The sequence below is a fragment of the Idiotropiscis lumnitzeri genome, chromosome 3 (assembly GCF_059441095.1).
Source record: "Idiotropiscis lumnitzeri isolate Australia: NSW breed Sydney's pygmy pipehorse chromosome 3, RoL_Ilum_1.0, whole genome shotgun sequence".
Classification (NCBI taxonomy): Eukaryota; Metazoa; Chordata; class Actinopteri; order Syngnathiformes; family Syngnathidae; genus Idiotropiscis; species Idiotropiscis lumnitzeri.
Window position 1 is genome coordinate 18,037,618 of NC_142393.1, and position 26,343 is coordinate 18,063,960.

The 26,343-nt window shown below is 40.2% G+C and overlaps 1 protein-coding gene across 1 annotated transcript; it reads right to left on the reverse strand.

Moving 5' to 3' along the window:
• On the reverse strand, positions 1–25,255 carry lhfpl4a (LHFPL tetraspan subfamily member 4a). Its single transcript, XM_088292064.1, has 5 exons — positions 24,902–25,255; positions 23,976–24,467; positions 3,710–3,946; positions 1,523–1,539; positions 1–254 (listed from the first exon to the last, which is right to left on the reverse strand). Exons 2-5 carry the CDS (start codon positions 24,388–24,390, stop codon positions 201–203), a joined length of 723 nt encoding a protein of 240 aa, XP_088148190.1. The 5' UTR covers positions 24,391–24,467; positions 24,902–25,255; the 3' UTR covers positions 1–200.
• Positions 25,256–26,343: the final 1,088 nt, after the last annotated feature.

Here is a 26,343-nt window from a genome sequence, read left to right on the forward strand (position 1 = left end):
GTTTATCCCAATGACTTTGTTGTTGATGATTTTTTTTTGTTGTTGTTTTATCTTACATAATCCTGTACACTTGGTGTCTGTATTGACATTGGGTGATATCCTGATCGTTGGAAAGAAGAAGAGAAAGCGAGTAGAGGAAGAAGAAGAGAAACAGAGAAGACTAGAAGAAGAAGAGAAGATGCCCAGTGCAATCGTCGTCCTCAGTGAAGACGTTGCACCCCGTACCTTGGCTCTCTTCTATCCCGGACCTCAATCTGAAAGCAAAACAACAACAAAATCACCAATGAATGACTGAACTCTTTAAATAGTCTCTTGGTCTAATACAGTTCCACATTTTAGATGTCAGGCACCTCTGATTCAAATCAGAGCAACAAATGTAGTTTACTCTCGACTCGCGTGTTTGTGGCACAGGCAGGGTCAAATAAAGCTGCCGTGGCCTGGCCTGGCATGGGGTTATGTCTTCTGCTAGATAAATGTGTGTAATCAGATTTGTCTTGTGTTTCTTTCTCCCTGTTAAATGTAATTTTAATGAGTATGGGGGACCAGACCATTTCCGGGCTGTCATGTCAAATGCTTTGACAATTTAAAGTTCTCACACGGCATCCACACCAATCACGGCATGTCATGTCTCCCCACGTTGTCTTCCAACCATCCTGTTTGTCCACGGTGGCCGGTAGCAGCTGCCGGGACATTGTGTGAATGTAACTTGAGCTGGCTCGTGCATTGAATCCTTTTAAAAGAATGTAGCAGATGGTGAATTTGGCGACCGTAAGGAATTCTATTCAACATTTTTTGTGTGGTGTCCCTGCATTGGCTCCTCTTGGGACCGCCTACTGAGCATTCTCGTGAATAGCTACCAAAGACAAATTCACAACTTGCTTGAGTCCTTTTATCTGCTTAATTTGCCATGAAATTAAACTCTTTGGCATTCAGACGATTCATTATTTTGGAGCCAGGGAAATACCTGTATTAAACGCCCTTCAGTAAGTCCCCCCAGTAACACACGCATAACCACGGTATTTGGCATTATGCACAGAGAGGAAATGACAAATTGCCGTATCACACGAACACCTGCTCTCAGGAGAAAGTCTTTTTTTCACGATTTTGTATCAATGCACTCTAATTAGGCTGAAAACAAGAACAATCTTTTTTTTTTTGATAAATGCATTTTATCAAATTTTCGCTAAAAATACTTTTGTGTACATGTATGTTTTGTTTGCATCTTGATCTCTCTGCATCGGTTTGAATTTGACCAATGTGAAATGATTTTAACGTTGCATGCAGTAGTTACAGAAAGTAAACACACCCCTGTTAAACCACCTGTTTATATCATTCTAATTTATTCATCATGGTCTCATTTTTTTTTTTTTTTACAGGAGTGCGTTCACGTTCTATATCCATATTTCACATAATATAATTTTGTTGCCTATACTTACACTGTCATACATATTTTGTGTGCGCGCGTGTGTGTGTGCATGTGTAAACTGCACGTGCAACTGACAAAGCAAAATTCCTTACTTACCCTGGACACAGCAAAATCTGAAAAAAAAAAACACAAACAGGAGAGTAGTGTTGGCATGTAGGCAATAAAAAAAAGTGAAAGAAAGTGCATATTTGTGCAAAACATTAATATGCTTATGTAAGTCTGAGTTAAGCATCTAAGTCATTGTTTACGGCTGAATGAAGACATTCGTTGGCTGCATGTGGCGGCTTATATGTATTTCTTTCAATTTCATTTCCTCTTCAAATGATTCCCTTTCAGTGCTGTTTTTCTATTAATATGAATCTAGTTCCATTTTCCTCATTGACTGCTGCTAAGCCAGAGGGCAATTTCAATTTCTATGAATGTAAAAAATGGAGGAAAGGAAAAGGAAGTTCGCACAGCTGATGAAGCAATAGATCCATTCGGTGTGTAAAAAAAAAAAAACAGAAAAAAAAAACAGTCAGTGTGGGTTAATCAGATAAAAACAGAAAGACACGCCCACATGCTGGAATAGCTCCAGTTACCATGGAAACCATCAGAGATCCATCGGAGAAGTGAGACATCTTATATCATAATTCTCCCTCTTTATCTCCAAGTCTCAGCTTCTGCATCCTTTTTTGCTTTACTCCATCTTGATCCGTATCTATCGCTATATCTCCAACTGTCGCTCTATTCCTGTCACTATTATGTCATGGTGTCACTCTATTTGTTTCTTCTGCAGCTGATTAACGCTTTCTTTTTTTTTGGGTGTCCTATGCGACAGCATCTTCTGCTCTCTTCCGTCCCTGATTCCTTCTTTCATTCCATTCCTCCAATAGTCTGCTTTCACACGGCTTAACAAGAAGGATTCAAGCGTCCTGATGCAACTTTGTGCAAACTGTCAGAGTTGCACCGAGGGAGCCTCTCCAGCTTTTGAATGATGCACTGAAACTAAAATGGAAAAATGGGTGAACTCTCGTCATTGTTTCCAATTTGAAAACCCACGGGAAATGCTACACTAGCCTGTGTTTCTTTCGTTTGCATCTCATTTGTTTTGATTTGAATGATGCGTAAAGGCATTTTCATTCGAAATCTGATCATACTCAAGTCAAAACAACACTTTTCAAATAGAGTGGAACAGCTAATGTGGTCATCCAAACACGGGGTTGAACCCACCCGAAATTGCAGTCTATTTTTTATTCATAACTGAGCCCATCTAAAGTAAATGTTACCAAGATGTGGAAAAACGACATTACTTTTTGCTATTTCAGGCTGAGGACAGAAAATCACGATTAACTAGCTTCCACGTGTGCTCTATTCAACTAAAATTCAAGTGAAATTAAATCTGTGGTTTTGTCAAAATGGTTATTAAAGTCATCGTGCGTTTGAATGTGTGAGGGGAATTTTAATACTTTTTTTGTTTCCACCAAATCAATTTTTGTTTGCCTGGGACATGTAGTTACTCTCATATTCATGTTTTAAATCAATCACTTGTTTAGCAGGGTCCGACGTTAACTATGCCCCGATGGCCCGGGGCCACCACATGACTGCGGTGACCACCCAAAGTTCATGGATACGCCGGTACAAATTTCATAAATAAAAGTGATCATATAAACACATTCTTTTTACCCCAATGTGCGCATTCGATTGCCCCCATTCACCGACGCGGTATTCCACAGGTAGGCCTACATATATATTACATGTAACATTTCAATACAGATTTTTTTAAATGGCACTTTCTATACACAGAGGGTTGGAGAGTGTGGATTTTTTTTTGCCTTGATTGCTCACTGATGCTACATAGTTGTTCATTCTGCCAGAGAGACTGTATACGCTTCTCAACTTCAGCCACAACATATATAATTATGAATTTTATTTAGTATTTTGTTTTAGTATTGTTCTAAGGGCCATCACCCATTAAGGCTTAATGCCGGTCCCTATTTAGGTGACTGTAGAATATACTGAGTTGTTTTAATTTTTACAGAAGAAAAAGGATCAACTGTTATTGTAATACAGGGCCATCTTATTTATGATTTTTCTCAGGATTTGTCCTAAATTTGAATACTCTCTTCACCTTCACGCCTTCACCAAGTTTCATGGAAATTGTTTTTGTAGTAATCCTTTCTAAATGTAAATCAAAGCAAATGCATTTGTCCTTTCATGAATAGTGAAAAAAAGACCTCTATTAAACTCAATGTTTGGGAATATATTCTACGGTGTGTTAATGCAAAGAACACTTGTCTTCACCTTTGTTGTCAGTCTGCAGGTCGTCCAGGTAGAAATCGTTTTGCCGGTTGCCCAGGACGAAGGCCATTAAGGAGAGGACCAGGGCGTTGAGGATGCCCATGATGGCCAACATGTAGGCCCAGCGTAGAGAGCAGTCGCCCAGGGAGTATTTCCCCGTATGCTCCCCGCACATGTCCCGGATGACCTCGGCATCCCACCCGTCAGGAAAGATCATGCAACCCAGGACTAGACATACTCCTGCATGAAGACATGGAGAAGGAGAAGGCGGAATTAGAGCAGGTAAAGACATGGGAAGGGGTAACACAGGTGGGAAATGACCGCAACAAAATAATTGTAATTTTTAAATCTGACCGGAAGATAAATTAATTCCATGCGAGCATTGCCAACAGTGGCAACAAATTCGGAGAAGCGAGATAATTCCTTGTCATAGTCATTATTTAAGAGAACTCTTCGGTTTTGTTGGCTGCAATAATGTCCCAGGGCAAATGTGTGCAATGTGCGAGCCTAAAAACACAAGCTACTGACTGTAATAAGAAAATTAAAGCTGCATTTTTTTCATTTTTTATCATATCAAAGCTAGGCATGTGAAAGGATACATGATTTATTTTCTTAGTATAAGCACAAGATTCATGAAAGTGGGCATCTATACCGAAAGGATATTCTACTTCATATAGACAATAAAATGCAATTATAACTTTTGTTCTTAAATGCATTTAATTTTTTTCCAGAGCCTAAGCATTAGTTTATCTCTCTCTTTAAGTACCTATTGTGAGTACGTTACATGACGATACACCACGATGATTTCAGTCGCCCGTATCTAAGAGTTCTGCAGCTGCCGTGACTCTGAGCAGGAAAAGCGGCATCGAATACGGATGAATGGATGTACTCAGAGGAAAAACATAAAAAGATAACTGACTGATTCAGGTTAACTTGGCCTTGGTACCCTTTTACGTCTTAGCTGCAGCGCTTTAGCGTGATACCTCACTCACCGCTGCTCAATGGGCTGCAAGAAACACTCTGCTTCTAATGCTCACAACATTTCTGTGCTCGTAAGCCTAAATGCTGCTGAGGTGCAATATTCATGCATTGGAATGTGATTACGGCGGGCAAACAACAACAACCCAGTCAGCTTTCTTTTCTAAGTGCTTGCTGTAACTTTGGTGCTGCCTGACAGTCGGCCATATGGACCAAAGTAGTCAAACACACCCTTGAATCCATTAATCAATCAATCAGAGGCAGGATTTGAACCCTTAGATCCTCTTATCGCAAGATGCTTTGGATGAATGAAAAATAATTTGTTCAAAAAGTTAAGAATGAATTTGGTTCTCTCCCTCCCTATCTGATGCAGCGCTATTGCCCACCTCAGTATCTGGTGCACAAACCAGTACTTTTTATGTCAGGGGATTGCAGAGTAGCCCTTAATACGATTTTCACAATATTTTTCCAACAGTCACAATGATATCACGGAACAGTGATCGGTATTAATTCATCAATATATGGGAGGAAAACTATTTTGACTTCGCTGACAATGATCTTAAAAAAGAATTATCCATCCGTTCCTTTTCTAAACCACTAATCCTCATTTGGGTCCCGGGTGAGCTCGAGCCTCTCCCAGCTTGCGAGAGGCGTGCTCCACCCTGGACTGGTCGCTGGCCAATTGCAGGGCACAAGACAAACAAACACTCACTTATCCATCCCATGCACAATTCAGAATACACAAAGCTGCTTGCACTTCCATCCACAACCACAAACAAGGGCCTCCCGCACCCGGCCAAATCCATCCATGAAATTCAAAGAGTAGAACTGAAATGGTAATCCATACTTTGCACCTATGCTCATTCATCAAAGTGAGCATCACCGGGGGAGCTGATTGGACCACGTCCCACGCTCACCAGCTCTGTTTGAATAGCATTCAGCCTGCGCCTGCCTGAGGCTTTGTAAGTGAAGCAGTGGGCTCCAGTGGGAGATGGTGAACATACATGGCAGCCGTCACACTCGATCTTCATTCTGGCTACGGCACGTCTTTTTCACAGCTAACATCACCAGCGCTACTCATAAAAGACTCAGTCAGATTTGGCCCAGATAGTGATTATTACATGTCACTCAATGTCCGGGAGACTTAATATCCACAAATCTTACTTGGTGAATATTATAAAGCCAGACTATGGCATTTAGACTGAGCGGCAGCGAGAGCACCACCTGCTGACGGAAGTAGTGATTATAGGATGGCTGCGGAACCATAGTGGCACTACGGAGGAACACACAGTACTTACGGGAACAGACTTTCATTCAAGACCAGAACAGAGAAAGAAAAATGACATAACAAACACTTGAATTATCAAATTTTTCATGTCTTCTCGAGAAGAAATATTCATATTTCACAAGTTTGTGTTACTTAAAAGGTTATGAATATGTTCACATTTGCTCGTAAATAAATGTATTATTCTCAATTTCATAGCGCAAGCTGTTAAAACTTTGGTATAAAAGTGTGAGAGTAAGAGTTATTGTATTATTTAACTATTATCTCTAGTGCATTGATTCCCTAAAGCTTGAAACAAGTTAGATTTTAGATATTGAACAAACATTTGGGAACTAATTGAATTATGAAGGACTGTATTAATATTATGAAATATATGGGTTATGTCCTCTTTATGAAATCATCACAGAGCAGTTTAATCCAAGAGCTTGCTAAACTCTCCATTTTTATTTACCCGAATAGCTGAGTGGTAAATTACACGTTACTGAACAATTTTAAGGGGAACCCAATATTCAATAACAACAATAACAGAATTCATTCAAACAGAGGGAGTATCTTTAAATGCAGCAGAGGACGAATTTGAAATTTGTTTAGTAAATTATACCTGCAATTGCCTGTTCATGCATATTTGAGAGCATTTGAGGTGATGTACATTAAAATTTAAAAAATCTCTGTATGCGTGTTTTGCAACAATTTAGAGGCTTCTTGGTGGTGGACGTTATTTTGCTCAGTGCCAGCTTGATACTTCTGCAGGTCATGCAGTTTGCTCATAAGCGATTCCAACTGCTGTTTTTTTATGTTTCATCCCCCTTATAACGTATTCAGTCTGTCCTACCTGCTTTGCTTCTACACTTGTGGTCACCCAACTTGCGGATAAAATAGGCTGCAGGGCATTTCTGTGTGGTGCAGTACAATAACAAAAAAACAATGTCACACAACTGTCGTAAAATTGAAAGGAGGATAAGCAAAACATAAGTTAATCCTTGGAATGAAGTCATATGTGTTTTTCTTCCAATTTTGAACTGCAAAACTTTGGCAGTGTTCGACTTTAGAGATTTCACTGTATTTTAGGGGCTTTTATAGGCTTGAAAGTTTTGGAAACAAGTGTAAAAAAAAAATGAAGTCCATCAGGTATGTGGTGGAGTCTTGTAACATTAACGATTCCCTATGAAGGCCCCCTGCTTCATCACCTCCACCATCCATCACAAGTCAATGGTGGGCGGTGCACTCGTGGCAACAGATGAGGGAGAATACGAGATTAGTCAGAGCACATCTCGAGCAAGGATACACTCAAAGTGTGACTGCTCCCCACTCAAAATCATTGCAGGCGTAATGAGGGAATGTAATGAGAAGGGATATAATGACGGTATTACAGTAAGTAATGAGAGAAAAGAGGACCAACTCGAGCCGTCATCCTGGGAAATCAGCACATTATTAGCTTCTCTTTATGACCTCCGTGCGAGATAGAAACAAAGATGAGAATGAGAAAAATCATTTACAGAGTAATGAGCATCAGGTAACATGTTTTATGGCTTTTTGATGAACGTGTGCTATATGAAAATGCTCCAAAGTCCCTTGGAGTTTTTGGGGAGTGCGAGCATGTAGTTGAAGAATCTGGAGGGACTGAGCGTATTCATTTACCCTCAGGGCAGCTCATTTACCAACCGCTTCTCTTTGTTTGCCTCCTGCTTCTGCTGCAAAACAACCAGCTTGGTGCATCTGCTGCTAAATACACACACGTGCTCATACCGTAACAAACACACACAGGTGCGTTTGTGTATTGCAAAGTTAAATTGTGTGTTCTTATATCGTCCACCGAATTGCATAATTCACAAACTCATGTTTTAAATATTTTGGGAAAATTAAAAAACAACTTTTTTTTCGAACAGACTTTGGTATTTTGTATTCAGCGTTTTTCGCATATTTGGTTCTAATTTGTTTTCCCTTGTCTTCCAAAAATGTGCATAAATAACTGTAGCCGACTATGGATATTGCACATGCACTACAGTTATAGTCAGTTAAAAGACAAAGTTTATTATTTTTGTAACTTGAGCCATCTGTTTGGTGTCTTTAGCCAATAATCGAAGAAACAAAGAAAACGTTTGGGTTATTTCATAAAGATAATCATTATAGGATAAGGATGCCGAGTTTCTTCCTCCCATTTATTTTCTATAGCTTTGTCCTCATTAGGCACACGAGTGAGGTAGTGCCTATCCTAGCTGACTTTGGGCCAGAGGCGATGCACACTGGACTGGCTGCCACTATAACTCAGAATTCAAATTGAAACAAAAAATTATAATGAGCACAATTATAGAGTCGACACTTCCCTTGCCACTGTAGCAAAAAAAAAGTGGAGTATTATTATCATTATTATGATTATGATTATTATTAATAATCATAATCATAATCATAATAAATGATTAGTTAAATACCACACAATAGGAAATGACTGATCAGGTTAATAAGTAACCAATCAGTCTAAAATCCATTTACCTACGCTAACCTAGAGCAAACACGAACAGACCGTAGCAACAAAGTTGTGTACTTATTAGTGAGTAGCTAAAATGAGACCCGAACAGCTGAAATTCAAACAAAAGGACTAATGCACCGCCGAAGTGCTTCTGAGCATGACACCAAACCCTAGCAGCAAGCAGTGCTTGTATAGTTCATAATTTAACAATTGAGAAAGAGCGACATGACAACCCTGTCCTCTATTTCCAACTCCACTGTTTAAAAGTGGGCACCAGTGAGCTAAAAATAAAATGAGAGAAAAGCCCTTTGAAGCGGGTGGGGGTTTCCCCGCTTCCTCCCCTTCCAATCTCTCAAGACGCTGCTTTCTGAACTCACAGCCTAGAGACATCAAAGTTGTCAAGCGTGGGGATCGAACAGCAAGTGGTAGGAAAATCGGGGCGAGCTGGATGCCCTCTTCGGCAATACACTGTCGTGTCTTTTTTCATCTTCATCACCTCCAATCTTTTCACAAGCTGTCAGCTGTTTGGAACAGGGCTTCAAAGACGAGCCCACTAATGAGAGCATTAGAAAAAAAAGAAAGAGGAAAAAAAAACATTACTAAGGCAGAGTTGTGATCCAACTAGTTAAATATGCTGCACACCAATCTATTTATAGCACAAAAGAGATATTTCTAGAGCTATTATGTAAGAATTTTGACAGACTTTCTTTTCCACTTGGCATTCTAATTCTGGTTAAACAGCCCAAAGTGATTATATAAGAGATCTAAAAATATTTCCAGCATACTAAATTTAAGTGTGTGTGTGCACATTCTTTCTTTCTTTCTTTTTTTTTGGGGTGGGGGAGTAACTCGGAGTGCTACAATGTTTCTCCTGAGCAATAGTCTGGTGAGATATGGATGTAATTCTTTCAAATTACCCATCAATCACCGAAAGACTAACTTTAGAAGAGCAACAAGAATCTTTGTTTGGGAAGCAGTTGCGTGTTGTTTAAAGGCCAATAGACATCCACAACCCAAAACGATTTTATCCATTCCAGAGTGTTTGTGCAACAATATTGTTGTGGCTGGAATGACATGTTATACTTGAAAATCCAGACTATTATGGTTTGGGGTCGAGGGGACCACCCCTCAGAGGTCCATGACAAATTGTGCCAAAGCTACAATGCCCACTTTAAAGGAACCTAAAGACACTTTTGTGTCAGACTCCAGGAATTGGTGGAGCCCGAGGATCAGTCATTTTGACAGTGCAATTTCTCTGTGTTCTGTAACAGAGGCCAAATGTCTTCTTAGGGGTCATTAATGTAAGAATTTTAGTAGGAAACCAGACAAGAAACTATCAAAACCAAGCTGACCTCATCTGAAAGGTGAGGTACTTGAGACTGTTCAGTCATATAAAGAAGTATTTAACATTTTCAAGTTAATTAGCCTTCATTTCAAATTGAACTGAGGCCTCTTGTGGCCGGTGGAGTTCCCATCATTGCAGCATCCGAGTGTAAAGCTGCAAATACGTGAACATAAAGATATCAGCATGTCCAGGCAGTAATGTAATAAAGCTGTCTGGACTCTGCCCTCTCTTTGCGACTGCGTCTAGACCTTGGCCTGCTGTCCTCCATTCGTCTAATGGATGGCCTCCTCACTGATACACTGGCTTTTATTGGAGTTGGGAACAAGCCTGTCGCTCGCCCGTGGGTGTGTGTGTGTGTGTGTGTGTGTGTGTGTGTGTTTGTGCATGCTATATGCTGAGGGAGGCACTTTACACAATCTGACTGCCTCCAGGGTTCACTGACCGATTCGCCGCATGAAGGACTTGCCGCTAATTTATTGCAAAGCCATGTGTCCACCAACTAGTTCAACTTACCGTGGTACAGTTCGGAAAGGTTCCCAGAGCAGATGGCAGCTTCACCTACTCCATGTAAATATCATACCATAGCACTAGACCGTCAATGATTTAACATGGAAGAACAACATGGAGGACAAGGAAAATTAGCGGTCACCAAGCACTGAGTGTGTTGCATTATTCCCAGTGTTGCACAGACGCAATGACTCTCACTTAAAGAAACTAAATCTATGTCCATCCTCCCTCCAAACAAAGATAATTTCACTCCTCCACATCCTGATTGCAAATGAGTAATTCTTGCACAAAGACACCGTTGGCAATTTTTTTTTTATTTGTGTGTTTATTTATTGATAATGGTAGTGACATTTTCTAGCTTCATTCTTTGAGTGGTATCGCTACAGTATTTAGGCCCCGTTGCTCCAGGGCTCGTCTGACAAACGGACAGCTGTAAAAATGCATCTTTTAAGAGTGAGTGGCACTTGTGTGAAGCCATAGATAGAGCGTCGTACGGATATAGCACTAACATTTAGCAGCATTTAGCTATTTCGCTGCAGCTGCACACAAATGACCAACGGAAGTTAAGTCGCCCTCAAGTGTTAATGATTTTAAATCCAGATTAAAGACTATATACGTTTGCGAAGTGTCTCCTTTTCATTATTTTCCTTCACTGTTTATGGAGCCGATACGTGAGCCCCAGTCACTCTCAAGTCTAATTCAGTTTTCTCCCGTTTCCCTATTCCATTTTGTGCTTTCTCTCTTTTGTCATTTTTTCTTTCTCTTGCTCAGGTTCTTCACTTGCTGCAGATGTTGTTGGAACATCGCACAAATCTGGAAAGAGGGTTGGTAGTGGTACAGAAGCATAATGCACAGGCCAGGCATCATTTTGCTTTGCTCTTTTGTGACAAAGCGAGGGATGAGTGAATTCTTTCCTGTCGAAACACATCTAATTAGTAATTAGGTTTGGCACAGAGCATTTAGAGGCATTATTGTAGAGCAAAAATATTTAAAAGAGTCGACATTCTGCTCTTAACTTGGACTGGACCAAGTCATACTTCAAGGTGGGAATTTTTCTCATGTTTTTCTGTTCCAACTGGTTGACAAAGCATTTATGGATGAACAAAAACAACTGAGAGTGAAGTGTTCAGCATCAAAGCTAAAAAGAAAAAAAACATAATGAATATACCGGCTGGTCCAACAGTGCAGTGATATTGAACAATCCTGGAGGTTGCCACTGGTTGCCAATTGCTGGCAACCGTGACGTGGTTCTCTTTTCTACAACGGCATGCACCAAAAACATGCTTTTAAAATCATGATAAACATTGTTGCTCAGCAATTGCAGCCCATTAACTAATTTTATGCAAAATCTTGTTAATGAGTGCTTACAGAATAAATGAATGAAAATACACAGTTAAGGGAAGATATTTATATCCTTTGATATGCTTCTTTTAGCACATTAACATCCAATATGTTTTCCGCGCTACAGTATGATAAAGTATCACACACGCACAAGTACACTGACAGATAATGCAGAGAAGGGTCAAAATAATCCATTATTCATATGTCAGGCTATTTTTAGAACCACCGTGGTGACTTCAGAATTATTTAATAAGTGCCTGATTATTAAAACATCTATGTTTGGTTGGGAAAATCCATCCAGAAAAGAAAAAGGGAAGGGTTGGGGTGTGTGTGTGTGTGTGTGGGGGGGGGGGGGGGGGGGGGGGGGGGGGGGGGGGGGGGGGGGGGGGGGGGGGGGGGGGGGGGGGGCTATCCCCCCCCAAGGAATCTCTTTCTCGCTCTCTGTCTCTTTGTACTTCTATATTTAACTCAACCACTGCGGAATGTATTGAACTGTGGGCATATTCGTCTATATACAGTACATGAGCATTGGCTGTTCAAGTCAGACACACACAAATGTGCACACACACACATTATTTATGCACACGCATACATGCACACGCATGCACGTACACATGCATATTGGCTACTGTGGGTGTGCTTTGCTGTCTATAAGGACAATAAACTACCACTTGCCACAAAACCCGGCCTGCCAAATTCTCAAACACGGTAAAATTAGACTTGCCTGGAATGAAAATTAATTTGCGTTCATTTTTAAGCCAGATGTTCGGGTGCCAGCCTACCAAAATCATGCTCCTGCTGCGGTGAACTGAGTCAATTTGTCGGAAAGTTGCATAGTCTCAATAATAAATAAATAAATAAATAAATAAATAATTGTTTTTCAGGTCTTGACCCTCCAGTACTGCACCTCTGGCGTGTTCAACAGTAATTTCTTCATTAATACATTTTGTTTGCCATGACTGTATCTGTTTTCTTTTCTTTCCAGTTTGCCTCTATGTAGGACGTCTATCATTGATGGCCTTTGAGATTCTAAAGTTGCACCAAACTTGAGAACTGAAATGGCGTCGTGCAACCGTCATTTCAACTAGCATCAAAAGAATGTTCCGCTTTCCAAAAGACAAACACGCCTCGAGATAGGATGTTAAAAGAAGAATATCCACCGGAGGTTACGGTGAGTAAGCAGAGGGATCTTCAAAGCAGTTTGACATGACCTTAACACATGTAGTGTCCGCTTATTCCAAAGGTGTTGGAAAGACTTGAGGTAGAAATTCCATATGCCGTACATGCATATGTATGTTCTGTATTTGGAAGTATACCTTTCAGACTTGATTATCAGGCCATTAAGTGACCCTGAATTTTTTGGATGAATAATCTATTTATGAATGGCACTCCATTTCATCAATTTTGAATTCATTTACCATAACTTGTCACAGATGTTGGAGGACATTGAAACACTGAAATCCCTAAATTCAAATTAAAAACTAAGGATTAGGCAGAATTTATTATGATGGGCTCGGAATCAAATGAGACACTGAACTGAATAACTGCCAGTGTTATATAAAAGTTGAATCATCTCAACGTAATGTATGACATTGTGTATTTCATTTAATTTGTTTTACGTCTAATTAAAATGGCAACCATGTAAGTTTAATACCATGGAAGGAAATTGGAGCAGTGCGCAAACTACAGGGCATGGAGAATCTGGTGCATGTGTGTTTGCTAATAATGGGACATATGGATATGAATATTCATGTAAACATGCTCTGAATTAAATGGTTTTTTTCTCCCTCCCAGGAGTGTACCATTTCTGTTTAGGCTAAAGGTGAACGGTCTTCTTGTCACTATACAGCAAAAACAATTGGAGCGTAATAGACAGTTTGTGTGTGAACATACAGTGTGTGAAGAAAACGTGAAATTAATAAATGTACAATTGTAGAATGTTACAAGTCCAAATTATGAAAAATGAAATAAAATACTATACAACCTAAAGTTGTCTGCCACAAATTTGAATGGACTCTTTCCTGATTTAGTCAAGGTGAACAGTCATAGATTTAAACAGCCTCCCATAATAGTCCATAAACATAACACACAAGTACAGTTAGAAATCCGGCATACATCGTCTTTACATTCATTAATCAACCACTAATGAATATGTAAACTGATCCAAAACGTAATGCAATGTAAGAAGTGGACGTGGACACTTTATTGAGTAAATTTAAAACACACCTAATAGATATGGAAATATACGTCATCCATAATCACAACTAAACAAAAATGGATCTCAGTACACAGCTGAACTATAATGCCAGGAACGAGTGGATATCTCCATCATTGTTCAACAGCTAGAAAAACTCAACCGAGTGTGAATATTTGAAAATATAAAGAATTACAACAGCACGGCATGGTCATATACTCAATTCCAGCTAAATTCCTGTTAAATGTGTGCCACTCTATCCAAGCAGATAGTGTTAAGAACTGATTGTTGACTGCTAAACCAGTCAAAAGTTTGTCAAAAAGTCGAGAGTACCGAAGAAGAAAATCCACACCAAAATTCCTAGAGCGTTTTATGGAAATTAGTGCAGTAGTTTTGTGATTTTTTTTCAAACACATGAATGAGCATATTGACACAAAATTACAAACATTACATTGCTATTAAAAATAGTATAGACCGATTTAAACCACACCCCTATTGTATGTATTGTTTTAGCAAAAATAACAAATCTAAAACTCCTATTTGAGCTTGTTCATCAGCATTCTACTTCCGGCTTTATGGAGGATGACAAAAAAAATGCCGGTTCATTTGACACTGTAGTGGCAATAAATCGGAAAAAAAAGTCCTGCATCTGCATCCTTATCCAGATCGTCGCGTACTACTGCATGAGTTTAGTGGATTCTTTTTCTTTAAATATTTGCTGTTGGAATTTTCTGAAAATGCTGTGGAAAATAATACTAATAATTTAGAAACAATGGTGGAGTCCATAACTGCTGCTCAGCTCTTCAATATTACGCCTGTTGCAAGCTTGGCAATATAGATTTGTTCCACTCCAACCTTTATGGGCATCAATCAAGCAGCAACATATTGTCTTAAAACTGTTAAAAGCTAATCATTTATTTATTTGATGGAGATAGGAATATCATCATCCACTTTCCTCCAAATCTAACACCATTTACACATGTGCACGCCTCGCAGACACACTTTGACCGAGCACGAGCTGACACTTCATTTCTACCAAGACCGCCTGTCCCCTGTGCCACGGCTCGTGTCCTGCTTAGTTCTGTTTAATATTGCAATAGACAAGGATGGACGTAAAGAGGAGATGGAGGGATGGAGCTGATGGATAAAAAGGGGTGTTGCAATGACTAATGGGCTACTCCTCTAGGAACTAATTTCTTCTGGAAGGCACGAGAAATAGAGTAGGAAATGAAGAAAGGCAACAGTAGTAATAGAATGGAAAGGGGAATAGATGTGAGAAAAAAAACTGGATGTGTTTTGCAGAAGAAATTCCCCAAATAAACCAGTCAATCTCACAGAGATCTTGCTTGTCCCACGAAAGTGAATTTTCCCTCACCAAAAAAAACATGAACGCAAGCTAACTTCACTTGAGAGTATTTTGTCTCAGTGGATGAAAATTCATGTCGGGGCACGAGCAGCAAAGATCCTCGCAGAACTCGAGGTCTTTTGGGAAATCTTGCCCTGCACTTGTTCTTTTCGTTTGAGGAAGCATGAAGCTTGGTCTAGACTCTTAAATTTAACATGTGTCCATTATTTATGTTCCTGTGAGAGTCTGGAAAAAGATGTTTAGTCACCAAGTGGACTTTGTGATTCCAATCGATGCAATCTGTAAGGTATTAATACCCCTACTTTATTTCTTTAAAATAACAATTGTAACTATCGGAATGGGAACCTTCACACATTAATTTGCAGCACTGGTTGAGGAGCGTGGACGTAAACGATATCGTACATTACACTACATTACAAAGTACACAACAACGGTGTAGATGCCTTGCAAATGGGTTGTATTAGCAGATTTCTAGAGGGGTATTTTTCCACTGGATATTTGTGTTATGTTATATCTTTGACCCATTTACTTGTTTTTCCCCATCAAATATGTGTATAGGGATATAAAATTACAAATATTGGGATATAATATGATGTCCATATCCCAGAGCAGACAGCACTGTATCAGGCGTGGGAAAACCACGGCCCGGGGGCCACATGCGCCCATTAAATGTTTTAATTCGGCCTGCCGAACTTGAAAAAAAATAAATGAATAAACCTTGGTAATGTTTTAATTTCTATATATTGTGGTTTTATAAAGACATGCATATTGTTGGAATGCTTTTGTTCACTTTCATTTCAAATTAAATGTATTTTTTTTCTCCGATGAGTTGAGGTTACCAAAACACTCCATCCATCTGCTCCTGGTCTGGCCCCTCTGTCAAATTTTAGAACCCATCGTGGCCTGCCAATCAAAAGGTTTGCCCACCCCGGCACTATATCATATATGACATCATATCATATATCATTTATGCTACTTCATTCATTCAACCAGTAAAAAATAAAAAATAAAAGAATCGGATAGATAAGCAGTATTGATAATGGAATCGTGATCATTAAAGCGACAGTTGATTGTTAACTCATTCAATCCATAAAACATTTTGAAAAACATAATCCCTGCCTCCCAAAGACGTATTTATACGTCTTAGCCTTAGCTGGAATTGAGGGGTTTCCTCTTGTGAAAATTTCTGGGATTAAATGAGTTAACATTGACACTTGCATAAGAGGTTTGCATGGAAAAATAACATCAGTACTAAAATTCAATCCCCAAAAAACTTGGCAGTGATTTAAGGGTTTGTATGTAATTAGAGTTACGACAAATTGGCACGCCCCCTTTTGGAGGTCGGCTTGTTATTTTTGTCTGGTCTCAGCGTCTGTCACAGCAGGGAGGCAAGCATAGGAATATTTTGTCAGTTCTGTTGTCTAAAACGGCGACCAATCACCACCAAAATGCAAATGCACATTACTACGCTTGTCCACTTCAATTTGTGAAAATATAAAAGTGTTCTGCACAATAGTTTGTATTTATTGACATCAAACGTGAGCTCATGTGATCACCTCCACAAAATCAAAAATACCATGCCGATCTCTTATCCTCTCACACAGGCTGAAGTGGACATGAGCAAGAATGCGCACACGAACCTGACTAGTTATATTTCGGACATTAAAGTTTGGCCAAGTCCTTGTCTAGTTGTGGCCAGTATCACAATACAAAAAAATCAAAACAAACCAATTGAATTAGGTTCAGATTTTGCAGTTTGTCCAGTGGGGAGCAGTACACTTTATCTCCGAGTGCATTGCCCTTGTTTGAATTTGGTCAGTTCAGCATAGCAAGGAGCCACTGTTGGCCCACTTTCAGATTTGAGATGCCAAGACACACTGTCACTTCGCTCGGCCAAGAAGCCTGCGACCCACTGAGTTGGCCTTGCTTCTATTTTTCATCATCAATTTCAGTTTAACCTTTACTTGAACTCTCCTTTCTCCGTTCGCTGCAGTAATTATTCCATTTTAAAGAATCGCACATCCACAAATCTGACATGAAGCTACATCGGAAACGCGTGGGTGTGCAGAGCTGAACAGTCGTCTGAGCTGTCATAAAGCTAATTTGATAATGGCATTTTCATTGGGTGAATAGCTCTCTTTCGCCCTCCGAGGTGGAGTTGCATTCACAACACCACCATGATCCGCACCCTAACTGCTCCGGCATCTACGCGCTTGGTCTATTTGGCCTAAATTGAGGCCGCTGTCAGTTCAAATTGGCCATCAATGAATTCGCAGTGGCATAGTTGGTCAGTGGCCTGTGCCAGGGGACAAGCTGCTACAGCCAGCAGGCCAGAGTGGAGGATTAAATGATCATCTGCAAGGTGGTGAACAGCATTAGGCCGTAAGCCAAGCCGATTAGTCAATGTACCTCTGCCACACATCATGCACGTCCCCTGAAAGGACGATAAAACATTTGCAACCGTCATATACGTCGTATTATTTAATTATTTCTTTTGAAAATGTCATTTTAATTTACACTGTGAACAGTCAGTCTTGTTGGGTTTTTTTTTAGTTTTTTTTTTTATTTTGTAAAATATTTTATTAGGATCAATGCATTAACTTAACCCGGCCAAGTCATTTTGAACACCGGCTAATGCATAGCCCAAGTGTGATTAGCGGCTCGTGCCACGATAATATGCTTCAATTTGGCACAAGCACAGGCTCACACGAGATTGACTCACTTCTCTGGTTGGCTAGGAGGGACACCCAAAGTGACGGCCGCACTCCCCGCCTCTGGATTCCCGCTCAGAAAGCAGCGCCGGAGGCAAAACAAGCACTTCTTTTTTTAAAATTCACAACTATCTAAAAAGTTAGCGTCTGCTCAGTAATCCCGTGACACTTAGTATCCTTGCCTTTCGCCGCATAAAAGCCTGCCATTCGCAGTTTTGCGTTACCGTGCAAAATAGAGCAAAATACACAGTTGACATTGCAAAAAGTGATGCAAAACCGCTTGTTTCGAGCCTTGATTTTAGACAGTGTGGGTGAGACAGAGAGAGAGAGAGAGAGAGCGCGATAAAACCAAGTTGTAAAGTAGTGTAAGTGCACATCTAGGCTTCCTGCAATGCAGAGAAGGACTTTTGCACATTTCACCGGGGTTGTGATTAATTTTAGTAACGTGGCCATATTGATATGCGCCAACAGAGTCATCATATTTTCACTGATTTTATGGAGCTTGGAAATACTGCTGATAATGGATGCATCGTCATCAGGTTCCTCAGAACAATCAATGCGACACGATTCAGGTTTAAGTGCGCGTAATTTTAGTGTTTTGCTCAATTGATATCGCCACAAAAAGACTCAATCCGATCCAATAATTGAATTGAGAAGACCTGCAGCTCAGCCTATGCGCTTTGATTCATGTCAACTTGAGACCACCAAACATTTCAACAAGCAATAAGAGGACATGAGGGAAAGATCAAACGGCACAAAACAACAATTCGAGAGGTAAAAAAAAAAACATCGGACTGTTTTTATTCTCATAAATTAGCAGGATTTTTTAAAGTTTTTCCTGAACCAACAATTGTGTCCACGTGTGTATATTTCATATGCAGCATGCGTGTAAATGCAGCAGTGAGCACGTCAGTCATCATTCCGTCATTACTTCAGGCTTGTCATGTTCCGTCTTTTGTGGGTTTTAGTTGTGGTTCGTTTTCCTTGTGTTCTGTGTGTCTCTCAGGAGGATATTTTGTTCACCTGTACTTGTACTTGTACTTGTCCCTTGTGTCCTCCAATCAGCTCCCTCCGCCACTTGTGTCTTACGAGGTGTTCCTTGCTGTCTTGTCAAGTTGTTTGCATTTAGTTCCCTGCTTTCTTTCAGTCCTTGTCAGTTCTTTGTCCTTGTTCTAATCATGTCTTTATTTCTGCTCCTGTGAACCGCTAATGCAATGCCTTGTGCTATTGAATGACTATTATGTTAAAAGCCTGGTAAACAAACAAAAAAATGTAATAACCACTATTATAATGAAATAATATACAAATATCACCAATTTTAACTTTGCCCAAAACTGTTTTTTTTTGTTGAATCCACCCTTTTTATGAACTCGTTCACATTATAAAAACAAATACGAGTTCTAATGAGAACGGAACGCGGCCGTGATGTGATACACATGCGCACAAAGCACAACATTGAGTAACGCACAAAATACGACGTCACTCTGCATTGTTTAAGGAAGTTAAATATGGTCCAGTGTGTAGGGGTTCATCTCTTTATTATCATATATTGACAGAGGAGCAATGTGGGAGGAGGTAGAAATATTTTGAGGGAATGAGGCTATGCTTTTTGAGCTCTTAATATTCCCGGCGACATCCACATAAGATGACATCACATTTTTGCCACGCGTAATAAATGAACTGTGGGCATGTCTGAATTACTACGAGCACCACAAAAATTTGAAGTGGGATGATATTAACGTCAAATGTAGCGTGAACACTGTTAGTCAAAACAATGCAGATGCATGGATATGAATGGACTAACAATGCCGCTTACTCGTTGTCAGGAGAAGTGAAGCCACCGGCGGCCATCTTACATTGACAGACATTTATCAGTCATTACACCACCTAAGTTGAATGCACTGTTTTTGTCTCTATGGCGACACGTGTATGGCGGGCTTACCCAAGTCCGTTCTTTCAGATCGTCTATCCACCCTGTTTTAGATGCATGCCCATTCAAATGACTACAAGCTTTTTGTTAATACATTTTTATTGAAGTCCATCACAATTTCACTCTTTCTGCCCTCCGTAACTAGAAAGTCATTGTTTCTCAGCGCCACATCCCATTCATGGTTCCATAAATCAAAATTCACACATAATCAGAACCAACACGCAACACATGCACAGCACCAAGCCCAAGTAAAAAGAAAGGTTTTGCTGAGCTAAATTTAGATAAATTAAAAAGCAAAAAAACAGTGTTGAGGTTCAGAATTCATCTCACGACCACCACTCCCTTTGCATACTTAGATTGATGGCTTGTTAATTCAATTTCAAATCATATCCAAACAGCACTATGACACAAACATTTATTCATTCGCCACCATTCCGAACACTGTTTTTACTTTAGGTTCGTTCCCGACTTCATCAATGTCGTGAGCAAGATTCTGGACACATATGGATTCAAATTTATGAAACTATGACTAAGGACCACACGACAACCCCCCAACCCACCCTCCGCAACCCCCCCGGCCATGTTATTTGCTTGTCGTGATTAGAAGGGCAATGATGTTGTTAATCATTAACTGTCAAGAACACATCAATATTTAAATCCAGTTGAAATGGGTAAGACCCTAATAGGCAACAACCGTGTTGTAATTTGTAGCAAGTGATTCATTAGATTACTTCATTAATGAAGTCAGTAACCCAAATGCCATTAATCCCAACACTGCTACCAATTAACAAGAATGTGAACATATAATATGTTTGAATGTTATTTTATTATTACTATTAGCATTCGGAGCACAACCACATCCCTCAGTTGTAAGACGGTGTGCACACTTTTGCGACTACATTATCTTAGTTGTTTAAATTTTCACTTGCAGTCTTAAAAAAAAAAAATCATTTCAGTTGAGTTGTACGTCGTCGGTCACATACCGTAGATGGTCGGAAAAGTTGTTGAAATGATTTATTACGGTCTTGGTTGGTTTCATAGGGGTAATTAATTCCAAGCTGAAACAGACATGCTTGAAGGCCTATTTCCAAAAAGTTATTGATGATTTAAAATTTTAGACCATACTAGTAAAGACAATCAATCTTTAGCAATCTCCAATAGCCACCTTCATAAATCTAAATGGCATCTCGCATTATGATAATAGAATTGCCATTCAGCCGCTGGTAAATGTCACGCATTGCCTTCCCTCCTGTTCCACCGATACTCCTGTGTCCGTGGAGGCATTTACACTTTATGCACACTTTGTTCTCCAAACTGTAATCCGAACATGCCAACATGGATGGAAAGCATAACCTGCCCTGAGGACAGTAATCCAATTGACCTGGAATCATCCCTCAAAATATCAGTACTGTTCATAGAAAAAATAATAATAATAATAAAACCTCAGTTACAGGAGGATGAATCCAAAACTCTGTTTTACACCACACTGCATCACGGACAAGCTGACATGGATGGAGGGCGGTAATTTTCATTTTCACAGTACACCACTGTAGTGGTGCGGCATTTTTTTACACACTGAAATATCAATGGCTACAGGGGAGCTCTGTGTCTGCTTTATTTGGTGCTGTGAATAATCCCAACAATGTATTCCCATACTGCCTCAATTCTGTGGAATCAGAAATGAGAAATTCAAACAACAACCCTCATTAACAGTGACAAGAAGCCTTACGCAATGTTTAGCAAATTTCCACACATACCTCATGCAGTTGAGCCTGCATTGTTCCACTAAACCATAAAAAATGAGTTTGATGCCTTTACACTGCCTTTCATTGTTATTGGCAACCCTGGCTAAAATGTGTCTTCAGCTTCTAATAAATTCAGATTTTTGGACCACATTTTAACACAAGAGGAAAACGCAACCTTTGTCCCCTTTTGCCAACAAAATCGCACTTAATCTTCTCTTACAAATGTTTCACAAGGTGGGAGAATCCCGGGAGAGGGGTCTTTGCACAGTCTCTCTAAATCCTCCAGTGAGCTTGGTCCTCTCCTCTACACTCTCCTTTTTAACACACTCACACGTTTTCAATGAAGTTGAGGTCTGGGGGGGCTGACGTGGCCATGAGAGAAGCTTGATTCTGTGTCTTTGAACCATCTATACAATTTCCCAGTATAAGTCTATGCCTCTTCAATAAAAAAAAATAATTTTTGGTAAGCCTTTTGAAACACCTCAACCAGAGCTGCCAATAATTATGGAGCACAATGCATATTCACCAGGAAAATGTTTTTCTTATTAAACAGTACAACTCACTCACTTGAAAACGGGTGAATTATCTTTTCCAGTAATTGTACAGAAAATAAGCCCCAACCCTAAAGATAACCGCCTAACATCTTTAGTGCTACGACACAACATTAAATGGAAAGAAATTTGGAAGTTTGTGAATAAAAATATGCACAATAATTACTCCAAAGTGACATATTTGGATTATTACAAAGAAAAAAAATACTGTGAAAGAGAAAATACACCTTAATATTGTCTTAACAAAAAAAATTTCTATGCACCCCCACAAGTCTAAACTTGGCATTCTGATTAATATTTCATTTGTGTAATAAAAACTTACAGAATGCACTCGTTTTTAGCAATCTCAGGGGACGGCCATTTTGTCACTATCTGTCGACTGAAAATGACATCATAGTTGGTCAGGGCTCTGGTAATGACCAATCCCGGCTCACCTGTTTTCCAAAGCTGAGCCACAATTGGTCATTAGCTGAGCCTTGTGCACCTGTGATGTCATTTTCAGTCGACAACACATGGAAATATTACCATCCCCTTATGCAAGATCAAGACAACCGTCTTTCGACTAGTGGGACTGCATAGAACTTGTTCTTGTTAAGATTTTGGGGGGGTTGACTTCTCCTTTAATGAATTGTACTCTCTAAAAACATTTTGGTTAAAAATAACATAATTTGGGGTCAAAATGTAACGATCCACTATTTGGTTAAATTGACCCACCTTCTAAGGTTGTTTTGTTCAAAACTACAATTTTTTTGTCAAATTGATCCCAGCAGTGGATCGATTCATTTTTCAACCCAACTGTTTTTAGAGTATTAGCTTTTTGTGAAATGATGGTAAAACAGTGTTCTCATTTCTTTTGAGGAATCAATATTGCCCCTGTCTTGTTGAGGGCGGGAAGGAAATATTTTTTAAAAGCAAGCATATACTTTGTTGGATTTTAATCCCCTTTGGAACATATAGTGTACAGTTCTGATTTTGCCAGTGAAACTTGAGAAACTCACTCTTTCCCACTCTAAACCTTTTTTTCCACTTTCAGAGTACATTCAACCCAAAAAGTACGCCTTATCTGAAAATTCTCGCTTACATTAAGATTATGTTCAATAATATACTTGAAATGGCTTTGAAATGAATACACCAATACTGTAAAATTCCTACCTGCTTTAGGATTATGGTAAAGTATTATAGTTTTAATGTCTGTCATGTTTGTATCTTTTGATTGCACCATGCAAAATTGCCTCCCCAAGCCAAGTAAGACTTAATACAAAAACATACCATGCAACAAAACTGCAATTAATGTAACTATCGATACATTGTTCCTTTAAAAAATAAATCGTACTTAACTATACAAGCTTTGAAATCATGCCAAATAATGTGGAATGAAATGGAGCAGAGGAATCCCAAAAAGCCTGGACTCCTTTTTTGGGCGGGGATTCCAGAACAAATTTCACTTTGCACTTTAGAGCTGTTCTAATTTAGCATTAAAGCCAAAACCACCGCCCACCTCCTCCCTCGCCCCGTCAACACCCACCCCCATCTCTGTCGCTCTCTCTCTGTCTCTCCTATAGTTACTACCATGACTGGAGAATGTGGATACGGGAGGGCTCGACCCACAAAAACAAGCTTGATGCATTATTCACATAATGACGCATATTTCATCATTAAATTTAAACGTGATCAAAGCGAGCTAGACAGCTGCACAGATTCCACGTGTGACCCCCCACCCCCCCCCCCCTCCACACACGTACGCACGCCGACACGCACACTCGCGCGCGCAGACAAAACGAATAGATGCAACAAACAAAAGATGGTCTTCCCCGTGCGCGTGTGTGTGTGCGTGCGTGTGTGCGCTTACCGCACAGCAGCTGCATCCAGGCGCAGGTCTTGTACACGGTGGAGGTGTTGCAGAAGAAGAACAGTGCCATGCAGGCGATGCAGCCGATGATGAGCACCATGGAGAGCAGCACAAACACCGAGGCCGCCTTGAAGGCTCCAGATGGGATGGAGCTGAAGTCGGAGAAGCTGCCCACGCACGTGAGCTCCCGGCTGGGCGACGGCCCGGTGCCCACACAGTAGTGGAAGAGGCCAAAGTAGCCGGCCTGCTGCGTGTTGACGCTGTCGCCGATCCAGTAAGGCTGGATGAATACCACCACGTTGACGATGGCGAAGCAGATGGTGAAGATGGCCCACAGCACACCAACGGCCCGCGGGTTGTAGTTGTAGTTGTAATTGCTGTGATAGATCTTGGAGGCTTCTTGGGAAGGCAACATGTTTGCTCCTCTTCTTTAAAAAAGAAAGAAAGAAATCCCCCTCTTTCACTACGCCTCCGTTCTCTGCCCCAGTATACCTTACAAAAAAAGAAAAGAAAATCCACACAAAAAGACACTTTTCACCATCTACTTAATGGCCAAGCTGGACGTGGCTATTTATCTATAATAGGCCTTGTATGAAGGGGGTGAAATGCTACGTGGAAAAAAAAATCATAGCCTACCTATAGTAGCCTACTAATGAATAATTCACCACGACAAGTGATTCAACATTGCTCGTTTTCCTTGGGGCTACACCATGAATGATTTACAACAAAAATCCATGCAAACGAGGGGATTTTCTTTATTTCACAGTCTTTAACGAGATTTGTTTTAAAGCGGCATTCTGTGCTCAATAACCCGAGTAGATGTTTTCATGGAGTCCATTACGAGCGTCCAAGAAGTGTGGATGGATGGAAGGACGTATGGATGGGTAGACGGTCTAATTTCGTCCGTTTTTTTTTTTATTTTTTACCTTTTCATGCATCCGTGGGGTACTCCCCCTGTCTGTCTCGCCTAGATGGCCACGTAAGATGTGCAAATGAAGCCGACGGAGGGAAAATAAAAGGAAGAGGAGGAGAAAGGGGATAGGATGCAGGAGACCGAGAAGAGGCGTAATCTCAAAAAAGCCCCCTCTGTCAAATTTGAGCAGTCCTTTCTTGTAAATCCACAATTCTCCACCGCTTCGACTCCATCATCATCATGTTTCTCGTCGGACAGCCTTTAGCCACAACGTCTAGCCCCTCTCTCTTTTAATGTCTCTCTCGCTATCTCCCCTCCGTCCTCCTCCAGCTCTCGCTCCTCTGCGCGCACCCCGGGAAGACGCTGATGTTTGTACTGATGACAGCGAGTGGGGCGCGTTCACGTGCGCGGCAACGGTGGTTGGAGGTGCAGGAGGGCGACGTTTGCGTCAAAGCGCGCCACCGCTGGTTTCATTTTGAATTAAAATTACAGGTTGTCACTCCCATCGTGGTTGGGAGGGCGTGTCTTTCCAAAATCAAGTAAAGTGGTCCATAGCATGTTTGCTCCTTTGCTCCTCTGTGCTCCGTATAATGTTTGTTCATATATGAAGATAATGGTGCATTCTAGTGAAATAGTCAGATTAAAGACCCCAATCTCTGAATTAAAGGATTGAAAAAAAACCTGTTATATCCATCCTTCCTTTCATTATCAATTGGCAATTAAAATTTTTTTTAAAAGAATTCATGTTTTAAATTCAACACTGCACTGCTTATCCTCATTCAGATCCGTGGGTCCATTGGAGCCTGCCCCAAGATAACATTGGACGAGAGGTGGGGTGCACCTAATTGGACAGCACGTTAGACAAACAACCATCCGCAGTCACGTTCACTTCTGAGGCAACTCAAGTTTATTTGTCTAACCCTTAACTACAAAATAGTCTCAAAGGGCTGAACTGGCTCACAGTTGTCCAAGATCGATGACATCGAGGTCTACACTCCATTTAACGAAAATTTCTGTCTTCAATTAACCTATGCATTGTTTCGGAATGCATGAGAAAGCATAATTATTTGTAGAAAATCCACGCAAGCAGAAACTGCACAAATAAAACCTAGATTCAACCCAAATTCAAAACAGTGAGAATGCTAGCCGCTAAAATTAAAAAAAAAAAAAAGATTTTCTGTTTTTCAGTCTCAGGCTCAGGTTAAAACAAGACAAGAAAAACGGGCCACAGGACTGAATTGGATTTTAATATTTTGGGTTATTTGACCTGGAACTTTGGGAATTGAACAAGCAATATTAGTTATGATACTATAGATTTCTATCTGCCACAATCATTCCTGACCACGCCTACAATCTAACAAATGATCCATCAGTCATATCATTATGACGACAAATGTTTTTATGGCGTTATTGTAATTGGCTTCATGTATTAAGGCCGCTGCACACTGAGCGGCA